This window comes from Hydractinia symbiolongicarpus, chromosome 10 (genome assembly GCF_029227915.1).
Source record: "Hydractinia symbiolongicarpus strain clone_291-10 chromosome 10, HSymV2.1, whole genome shotgun sequence".
NCBI classification, from domain to species: domain Eukaryota; kingdom Metazoa; phylum Cnidaria; class Hydrozoa; order Anthoathecata; family Hydractiniidae; genus Hydractinia; species Hydractinia symbiolongicarpus.
The window spans coordinates 16,681,675-16,692,495 of record NC_079884.1 but is presented as its reverse complement, the minus strand read 5'-3'; the positions used below and the strand labels follow the sequence as shown (position 1 = coordinate 16,692,495).

At 34.0% G+C, this 10,821-nt stretch overlaps 2 protein-coding genes across 2 annotated transcripts; both read left to right on the top strand.

The window, feature by feature from the left end:
• Positions 1 to 744: 744 nt before the first annotated feature.
• LOC130612913 (uncharacterized) lies at positions 745 to 2,068 on the top strand. The gene is made up of 2 exons (XM_057434246.1): positions 745 to 1,718; positions 1,804 to 2,068. Exons 1-2 carry the CDS (start codon positions 745 to 747, stop codon positions 2,066 to 2,068), a joined length of 1,239 nt encoding a protein of 412 aa, XP_057290229.1.
• An 880-nt stretch (positions 2,069 to 2,948) lies between these two features.
• On the top strand, positions 2,949 to 5,984 carry LOC130612911 (uncharacterized). The gene has a single exon (XM_057434245.1). The coding sequence runs from the start codon at positions 2,949 to 2,951 to the stop codon at positions 5,982 to 5,984; it is 3,036 nt and encodes a 1,011-aa protein (XP_057290228.1).
• The last annotated feature ends 4,837 nt before the right edge of the window (positions 5,985 to 10,821 follow it).

Below are 10,821 nucleotides of genomic sequence, written 5' to 3'. Positions count from 1 at the left end.
TATTGTTCTTTGCTCACGTGATCATTTAATGTTAGATGTGGTCATGCTGGCTTTATGTTTATTGGTTGATTTTAATTCGGGTTTGCACTGGAAAATTATTATATCAGAAACTCAATTTAATATCTCGAAGAAAAATTAGTTAACTAGGCTAGAAATGTCTGAAATCTGGACAGTCCTTGTTAAGTTGAGACAGTGTAGAGATACTGCTAACTTGATACCATAATTATTCAAATAAGTAGTCAAATTTTTATTTAGTATATTGACTTTCAGGAGGGACATATTATATGTACAGGTAATATTGCCAGTTCAAATACCCCTAATTTGAAGTGTATATCCCTCTCTTCAGTGAGCTAATTTCCTATCTTTTTTTATTATTGACTTGTGCTGAAAAATTGAACAAGCAACACCAAATTTCGGAAAATTTTATGACCCATTTCAATTTATTACTGTTAATTATTTATGTATTTTTAACACGTGACTCTTAAAGCCACGTGTGACGAATGTGATGTAAATGTAAACTTTTTAGATGCTTCGGCAGTACAGAAAATATTTTGTTGATATAAGACACGTTTTCATGAGTTCCTTTTTACGAGATATTACATGGTCAAACCGAGCCGGATAGTTTTGATATCATTTATACGTTATTTATTAAATTATTTATTATATTAAAAAAGGAAAGAAGACGTGGTTGTGCGTGTTAGAAGAAACAGAGTATTATTTATTTTGAACGTATTATAAACAAACATGTTGCCTTTGGAAAAGAAGTTAAGAATAAGAAACACGTTAGTAAAAGTTATCGAAAATTACTTACGAGAAGAAAAAAAACCTTGTTATGAACATTATCAAGAAGAAAAACTTACGTTATTGCAAACGTTGAACACTACCATAGAGAGCAAACTTGGAAAATTTTTAAGTATTACGGAAGAGATTTCCGAAATTATTGAAGAGGAAGATCAATTAATAAAAGATGCTCAAGAAAGTAGTGACTTTGAAGTACGGGTAAGAAATGAACTGCTAATACTTGATTGTTTCCTAAAATCAAAAGAAGATAGAAGTGACACAGTCAGTACGAGGTCAGTTAGTGCTTCAAGCTCTATTAAACTGCCAAAAATTGAAATAAAAAAATTTGATGGCGATCCAACTAATTGGGTTTCATTTATTGATTCTTTTGAAGCAGCAGTTGACAAAAACGATCACTTGTCTAATGTTGAAAAAATGAATTATTTGTTAGGATTTGTTGTTAAAGATGCTGCATCTACGATAGGCGGTTTAAAACTGAGTAATGATAATTATGAGATTGCTTTAAATTTGTTAAAAGATCGCTTCGGAGATTCGCAAATGATAATTTCAGGACATATGAATAAACTATTAAACTTGGAGCCTGTCATGGCTATTTCTGACGTTCGTAATTTACGCCAATTGTTCGATATAACTGAGGCGCAAGTGCGTAGTTTACAATCTTTAGGAGTTGAATCTCAAAACTTTGGCTCAATGCTTATACCTGTGTTATTGCAAAAACTGCCAGGAGAATTGCGTCTGATTATTAGTCGCCAACTTGGAAAAAACGCATGGAAAGTAAGCGAGGTTATGCAAGCTTTTAAAACTGAATTAGAAGCGCGAGAAAAAGTTTCAACCGGTCAGGAGGAAAGCCCTTGTTTTTCTGGTGCTTCCCCTTTATGTTGGAAATCGACGGAATTTCGATGCGAAAGAAAGAAAATGTGCTTTTTGTGAAAACCCAGGGCACAAACCGCAATTTTGCTCTATTGTTTCCAAACCGACTGCGCGCTCTTCCATTTTAAAAAGGAAAGGATTATGCTTTTTATGTCTACAGTCAGGTCATGTAGCAAGACACTGCACAGTTAGATGGAAATGTTTTAAATGTAAGGGACGTCATCATGTGTCTATTTGCAATAAGGGTAATCGAGACCAGGATAGCAATGATCAGAATGAAGGTGAGGGAACTTCAAATAACGTGGCGAATACTGAATGTGATTTTAACGCAGTTTTGTTACAAACTGCGTCTGCGGACATATGTCATACATTTCTCCGCAAGCGGCGGAAAAATTGAAATTGAAAACAATCGACAAAAAACAAATGTGTCCTAAAACGTTTGGAGGAGCTAAACAAAACAAAACTTTGGACATGGTTAGATTTACCGTTAAAACGAAAAATGACGAAGAAAATATTACGGTAAACGCATTCGTATCCGAAATATGCTATCCTTTGACAAACCAAAACATCGAGGGTGCAAAATCTAACTACCCTTTTCTGTGTCGTCTCGATTTAGCAGACAGTAATCCAAAAAATCAACCATTAAGTGTGGATATTTTGATTGGCGGGGATTATTATTGGTCCTTTATGAAAAACGACATGAAACGTAGCACCAAAGGTGGGCCCACAGCAATTTCATCAAAACTGGGATATATTTTAAGTGGCGGAGTCATGGGTACTAAATTGGATACTTCAGTGAACATTGTTAATACTCATGTTTTAAAAGCGCAAAATGAGTTGAGTGAAAATAAAACACTTGAAGACTTGGTTCAGGGATTTTGGAACATCGAGACTATGGGAATTAAAAAATCAGAAGAAAACGAGATTTCGGATCATGGTATTGAAGCAGGTGTGACATTTAAAAAAGATCGTTATGAGGTCAAGCTACCCATAAAAGATCACGATCTGCTTGAAGATAACTATGATCTTTCAAAACAAAGATTAAAAAACATGATTAAAATTTTCAAAAACAAAAGCGAATTGTTGAAACAATACGATAACATTATTCGAGAACAAGAAAGTTGCCAAATAATTGAAAAGGCACCAGATGAACACGTTGTAGGACACACTCATTTTTTGCCGCATAAGCCAGTGATACGGGAAGAAAAAACAACTACGAAGGTGCGCATGGTTTTTGATGGGAGTGCAAAAAAAATGGTCCTTCTTTAAACGATTGTATGGAACCTGGCCCCTCCATAGCCACGCCTTTGTTCGATGTTTTAGCCAGATTTCGAGCCAACAACATAGCTTTTATTGCTGATATAGAAAAAGCTTTTCTACAAATATCCTTGTTTCCAGGCCATCGAGACTATGTAAGATTTTTGTGGTTTAAAAACATTGATACTATAGACTTTGACAATTTTGATAATAACGTTTTAGAGGAATGGCGAATTTGTAGAGTTTTATTTAGTTTAACAGCCTCGCCATTTTTGCTGAACGCAACACTTTCGAAACATATTAAAAATTATGATGACATTGATCCTAAATTTACCGAACGATTTTTAAATTCTTTACATGTCGATGATTTAAATGGCGGCTCTAAAAATGTTGACGAAGGGTTTACGTTTTATTGTAAAGTTAAAGATCGTTTAGCAGAAGCAAGTTTTAATATGCGTAAATTTCAGTCCAATGCTCCAAAACTTGAAGCTCTCGTTAACGAACTTTACAAAGGGCCTCTTGAAGTAAACCATGAAGGCAACACAACAAAAGTTTTGGGATTACAGTGGCTTAAAGATAGTGATAAAATTGGGTTTAATTTTGAGGAGATAAAGCAGAAATTTCATGCGAAGCCCGATACAACGAAACGCAACGTATTACAAGCAATAGCGTCAATTTTTGATCCACTTGGCTTGATAAATCCTATTATCGTTAAAATGAAAACCTTTTTTCAAGATTTATATATTAAGAATGTAAAGTGGGATTCTCCTTTATCGGAAGAACACTTAGAGATATGGTCAGGTATTGTGCAAGAGTTACACGAAGTCTCCTCTATTCAAATTGATAGAAATTATTGTTATAATGATGAGAACGATCCGTATAAGTCTGTCCAATTACATGGTTTTAGTGACGCGTCTAAAGCAGCATACGGATGTTGTGTTTATATTCGATTTGAAACAGAATCCGGTAAGATTAAAACTGCTTTGGTATCGAGTAAATCGCGTGTTGCTCCAATTAAGTCACAAACCATACCTCGCTTAGAATTATTGGGAGCTTTAATGTTAGCAAGACTGTTGGATACAGTCTCCCGTGCTTTAAACAATGTTTATCCAATCGAACGTATATTTGCGTGGATTGATTCTAGTGTTGTGTATTCTTGGATTAAAAACAGTGATAAAATTTATAAACCTTTTGTACAAAATAGATTGACTGAGATAAGAAGATTATTTGATGTAAAATGCTTGAAATTAGTTGGCACTAATGTTAATCCTGCCGATATTAGTTCCAGAGGTTCTTCGCCATTAAAGCTCTCCACTAAGAGTCTCTGGTTTGAGGGTCCAGGTTTTCTAACTTTACCAGAAAACGAGTGGCCGCGTCTGCAAGTTGGAGACAAGTTCTTGCCGGAGTCTTCCTGTGAAGAGAAACTTTCATTGAATGTTAATACAGAGTTCACGTGTTTAAAAAGTGACTCTGATGTAGTTAATGATGCTTGTTTATCTGAGATCATTAAAGTTGATAATTATAATAGTTTTAAAAAATTGGTGCGCGTTACGGCGTATGTATTACGATTTATAAGAAGATGTAAAGAAGAAAAGAAGAGAAATGAAAAGAAGACTACTAACACATTATTACTAACAAAAAGGGAGTGGCCCGAAGATTTGTCGGTGGAAGAGATTAAGTTTGCGAAATTCAAGTGGTTAAAACTGTTTCAGTGGAAGGTCCAGAATAACAAGAATTTTGAAGTAGAAAAAGTGAAACTTGGTCTTTTTAAGGATGACGATGGAGTTCTGCGATGTAAAGGTCGTGTACAAAATTCACCTTTACCATACGACACTCGGCATCCAATGTTTTTACCTACACAATGTGAGCTTTTGCCTCTTATTGTTTCGGATTCACATCGTGCTGTTGGTCATAATGGACCACGTGACACTCTTTGTCACGTGCGTAAACAATTTTGGATACCGCGTCTCAGACAAGTTGTTAGAAATTTATTACGTAACTGTACATTGTGTAAAAGATTTGAAAGTAAAGCGTTTATTTACCCAAGTACTTCTGCGTTACCTGATTTTCGTTTATCGTTGAACTTTGCCTTCACAAATATTGGAATCGATTATGCAGGTCCGTTGTATATACGAGATATTTATTCACGTTCTGATGTACATAAAGCGTGGATTTGTTTGATTACTTGTGTTAGCAGTAGAGCTGTTTATTTGGATATTAGTACTGATTTGTGTGCTTCAACTTGTGTTAATGTTTTAAAACGTTTTGTAAATAAAAATGGAGCTCCGAAAGTTATCAACTCAGACAATGGTTCTAACTTTATTAGTAAAGAAGTTCAACATTTTGCATCATCACATGGCATTAAGTGGTGTTTTAATATTGAAGCTGCCCCCTGGCAGGGTGGATATTTCGAAAGGCTAATTCAGTCTCTTAAACGTTGTTTGAAAAAAGTACTTTTTAAAACTTTAGTTGATTATGAAGAGATGTTGACTATTTTGTCAGCAATTGAACGCATACTTAATAACCGTCCTTTGACGTTTATTTACGACGATGTTAACGAAAGTCCATTAACTCCGAATCAATTAATATACGGAAAAAACGTTAGTATCGATTATGAAGAATACGATGGCGAAAGTTGGCAGTTGACAGTTCGCGCGAAGTACATAAAAACTGTGCTCGATCATTTTTGGAAACGTTGGTTAAATGAATACGTTGTCGATTTATGCGAATTTCACAAACAGAAGAAGAAAAAGCTACAGTCCTCTTACGAAATTAAAGTAAACGATGTTGTTCTTATACACGATGATGTTAGAGCAAAATGGAAGATAGGTAGAGTAAGGAAATTGTTGAAAAGCAAGGACGCTCGTATACGTGCAGCAAAGGTATTAGTCGCAACTAACAACAATCGTAAAACGATAATTACACGCACTTTGAACAAACTTTATCCTGTTGAACAGTCTGATCGCGACTACGAGAATGACAAGGAAGATAACGACCAAAATAAAATTGACTTTATAAACGAAGATGACATCATCGTTTTTGGTGGGGAGTGTTAATTATTTATGTATTTTTAACACGTGACTCTTAAAGCCACGTGTGACGAATGTGATGTAGATGTATACTTTTTAGATGCTTCGGCAGTACAGAAAATATTTTGTTGATATAAGACACGTTTTCATGAGTTCCTTTTTACGAGATATTACAATTACCACCCCTCACATTAAAACAAAATCGTGGAGTGGTGGAATTAGTTTTACAGTGTAATGATTTTAAAAACTAGGTAAATTTCTGTTGCTTTAATTTAATGATGATGCACAATGTTTTTTTGTTCACAACTCTTCTTGGGATTCTTTTGTTCTAATTTATACTTTGCTTTTTATGTTAATCAATTTGGTAGTAATGGCAGTGTGGTTTGATTTTTGCTTCTTTAGGTTTTTTTGTATTTCTAATGCAGGTAAAACCCAACATAACTTTGGTGATAATGATTCTTGGAAGAGTGGGATAAGGAAGTTTTGGACGGTGGACGGTGTATATAGTATTATTGTTCTGGTAACAAAATTAGTTTTGTATAAATGCTGATATGTGTGACCTTTTGTATTTCTATGTTATGTTATTTAAAAAATATTTCTATTGTTGTTAAACCATGAAAGTTATTGGTTCAAATCCAATCCATCTTTAAAAGGTGGTAGTTCAAATGGAAGAACAACATGGCGTGTAATTAGTTTTATACAGCAACAAACAATAATGCAAATCAATTCAAAATTTATTACAAACAAAAGTTTCAAGAAAAGAGGTAACTACAAGAAAAGAAAAACAAGCAAGGAATTTATTTTGGATATACGTTCAGTTATTCAGGTTTTGCGGAGCTATAGTAACTAGTTGCCATGTGAAAATCAAATCCAATAAGTAAAATTTAGTTAAGAAATAATTTTTTGAGGAAACTAATTTATTACACCGCAGTTTGTAACATGTAATTGGTAATAATGTAATAATGTAATTGGTTCTAGAAGCTTCAAAGATGGATATGTTTTGGATAAAGTTGCAGATTGGATTAATGAATTAAAGATGCTGAGTAAAATTGCTAAGACAGAGTCGCAAGGGGCATAAAGTGGTTGGCTACAAGCATAAATTAACGTAATGTATGCGAACCTACCACACAATTATTGGAAGAAGTACTCGTAGTTATTGAATTCGAATTAATACCAGCACTGACGGGATGTATTAAAGTAAACAGAAACGAAAGACAACCGCTGTCACTCCCGATTAAACTTGGTGGTCTTACCGATATTCTAAAACTTATCACAAATAACTGAATATCTTGGTAAACAAATAAAACAACAGACTCGACAATATGAAGAAGATCCAGAATTAAAACAAAAGAAAAACCAATTAAACAAAATAAATTGCTAAGATTAGTTTCATTCTCGATCATGTCATGTCAATCAAATGAGAACGCAGGAAGTCAGAATGAACGATATCAACCAAAAAGCAATGTATCTAGTCGACTGACTACCTTTAAGGAACGAGGGATACACAATTACCAAGCTATGCTTCTGGGCTCTGATTCGAATTTCAAGTTCACAATTAATCAAGCTTTGTCGTGCAAAAAATGTGGCTTCGTTTCGCTTAGACATAATGAAATCCGTAATGTCACGGGGATGTAAGTAAAAGAAGTTTGTCATGATGAATGTATTGAACCGTGTCTACAACAGTTACCTGGTGAGCAATTCAACGAGTGGACAGCGAATGTTTCTCAGGAATCGAGAGTTATGTATGCACAAGAGGTTTTTGGAACACTGGTCAAATGGCATTTTTAGATGCTACCAATAGCATATGATGTAAATAAAAAGGAAAAAAAAGAAAAATTACAATCAGTGGATCCTAAAGTTAGCGAAACTACTTCCCGCATTTTTTACGACGTGTAGTTCTGCTACCTTTATATATCACCAGAATAGCATTTTTCTTTTGATAAAGCGGCGATATTTTGCTATAGAAACAGACCAACAAATTATTTTATTGCAATGTATGTATATACGTGTTAATTAAATATAATGTTTACAAAAGAAATGACCTTAAAAACGTTTTTGTAACATACTGTGTGCTACTACGCTACCTTCGTGTAGTATGGATGGAGCATGATGACAGGTCTATTCAGAGCAATACGCTAACTATCTTGTGAACTGCCTTGGTCTATTGGTATTACTAAAAAACCTTTTAGAAATAACTCAACAAATTTTCCTGCTTTGCAAAAAAATGCTAGAGTACTATTTCTTTTTAGGAGTCGAAATACACCCAATATTAGCTAAATCAAATTCTATTTACCCTATTATTAACTAATAGCTATTTTCAGCAGGTTATTATGAGAAAGTCGTAGCGTTCAATGGCTAGAGAGCTTTAAGAACGGGTCTTGTACAGCACAATATAACTTAACTTCGTAGCAACCATATCGTCGTTTTAAATGTAGACAAGTAATATTGCCGGTAAAACGTGAAAGATGCAGTCATAACTCAATTTTACATAGCTAGTTACACTATATTAATAACTATGTTCCTCCGAATAGTTTATTTATTTATTCATTTTTTATTCATTCATTTATTCATTCATTTATTTATAATGAATATTTATACAGTATAAAACATCGTCTGCTATTAAAATATGTCCTATAAATATTAGTAATATTAGTTTTTCGAACAGCTACGAACAAAAGAAGTCTATATACACTTTTATCATTTTTGTCATGAGGTTTTAGTTTTAAAAATATTAAAAGTTCAAAATCAAATTACACAGCTTCCTATAAACAGCAAAAAAAACACGACACACAATTATTTTTCTAAAATATCGTTTTTTTTGTGTATGGATAGTTATCCAAATCTACTGCTTGTTTCAATATCTCTCCTTTGATAAATGTATGGATAGGTGTCCCACCTTCCAGCAAACTTACTGCGTTAAGATAAAAAATAAAGTATTCCATGAATTGAGCTGTTAGAACATCTAATGTATTATTTCGTAGAAGCGTATTTGCGACTTTTTCCAAAATCTCCTTCTTAGTGGTGTATGGATGGGCATCAAACATCACTCCTTGTTTAGTGTCTAGCATAAAGTTTTCTATTGAAGATATTATTTCGGTTTGTCTGTTCAGTATTCATATTACTGTGGAAAGTTTATCATTTCTTGAACATGATAGTTTAGTAGGCGACGTTTCGGGAGATCCTTCTCCCATCATAAAGTTTTCTACCAGGTTGGCGTGCTGAATATTTAATTCGGGAGAAGTGTAAGTTAAAAAAATGCGTTTTTTAAATGATGCATGTATATCGATAGAATCTCTATTTTTATAAGGTATGGATGGATCTCTCATTTTCTTGGTTGTTTACTGAGGAGAACTAATGTTGTATACACAGGTCTGCTACGACATGCTGTATGTTTTTTCCGCCTGAAGGTATTTCACAAAATATCCTTTTAATATTGTATGGTGGTATGAATCGGTCTCCCCCGTTCCTGCTCCTTGCTGAGTGGGATAAAGTCTTAGTGTGAATTCACATGTTAGGACATCTGATATTATCTAAATCTCCTTTTTAGTGGTGTATGGATGGATATCTAACTTTTTATTCAGCGTGAAAGGCAACTTCCAAAATTCTCATTTTAAATAATGTATGGATGGGTCTCACACTCTCGTGCCTGTTTTCTGAGTGAAATAAAGTCTTTTCTGGAATTGGCCGACCAAGAGATTTAATACTTCACCTTTCGCGATGTCGTTTTTATCAGATCTCTTTGTTAGGTTGTATTGCAGGATCTTTTGCTCCTTTGCCTATTTACAGAGTAGAAGAAAGGTTTTTTTATTCGCTTGCTAGAACATTGAACATTTCATTTGGTGCGAGAGAGCTTTAACAAAATCTTTGATGTATGCATATGCAATGATATACGCACGCGTGTGCTACTCGCCCTTTCGATTTTTGAATAGAAAAAAGTGATCGTTGGACGTTTTTTTATTCTGTTCTTTTTTATATTGCGTAAGGTTATTCTCCAAAATACTTTTTTAATGATGAATTGATAGGTTTCGCTACTCGTCTAATTGTTTTTTAATCAGAATAAGCTTTACCTTGTTTAGCTTCACAATACATTCAATATCGTATTTATTGAGGGAATAGTTTCCTAAATTTCGTTTTCAGTATTGCATGTATAGGTATGGATGGGCCTGGCTACTTGCCTAAATATTTACTCTAACAGGACATCTTCCCCTATTACTTAATTCAGTTCGCTTGCTTGTGTACTGACTAGAATAAAGTTTCCCCTTGCTTTTTTGTACAGCATGCGTTTTCGAACAAGCTCGTTAAAATTTAGAACAGTTGTGCACCTTTCATGTGATCAAAAACGACCTTAAATGTTAATTTAAGATATTTAGTAGGCCTTTGCGTTTTAATTCTCAGTATTTAACCAAAATTTTAAATTTTGTTCAAGGATGAATTTCACGTTGCAAAAAATTAAATGCGTACGGCATGGATGGAGGCGTTGTTTTATAAATGGCAAGTAAATGCCATATACCATTGGATAATTCATTACTCTGCAAGTAATAAAAGAGAAACAGTTACATTAATACATGCAGTCATGCTGTCGAGCATAGTGATACATACTAACTTTTTGTTGCCCTTCCCTGACCTCTTCCCAGGTTAACTTGTATTATGTTACATAAGTACAACGACGTCCGTAGCGAGGTTATAATAATACAACCTCGTCCCTGGTCTAGGTTGTATTTAAATTAACGTGAATTTTTTAAAAAATTTGCCTAAAAAGCAAAAATAGCCAAATACCAGTTGACTGCAACAAAGTTTTCAAATAGCTGGCTACACCCTTTACTTTAATAAAAACTTTGGCGAAAGTCTAAAGTTTGTTAATTCA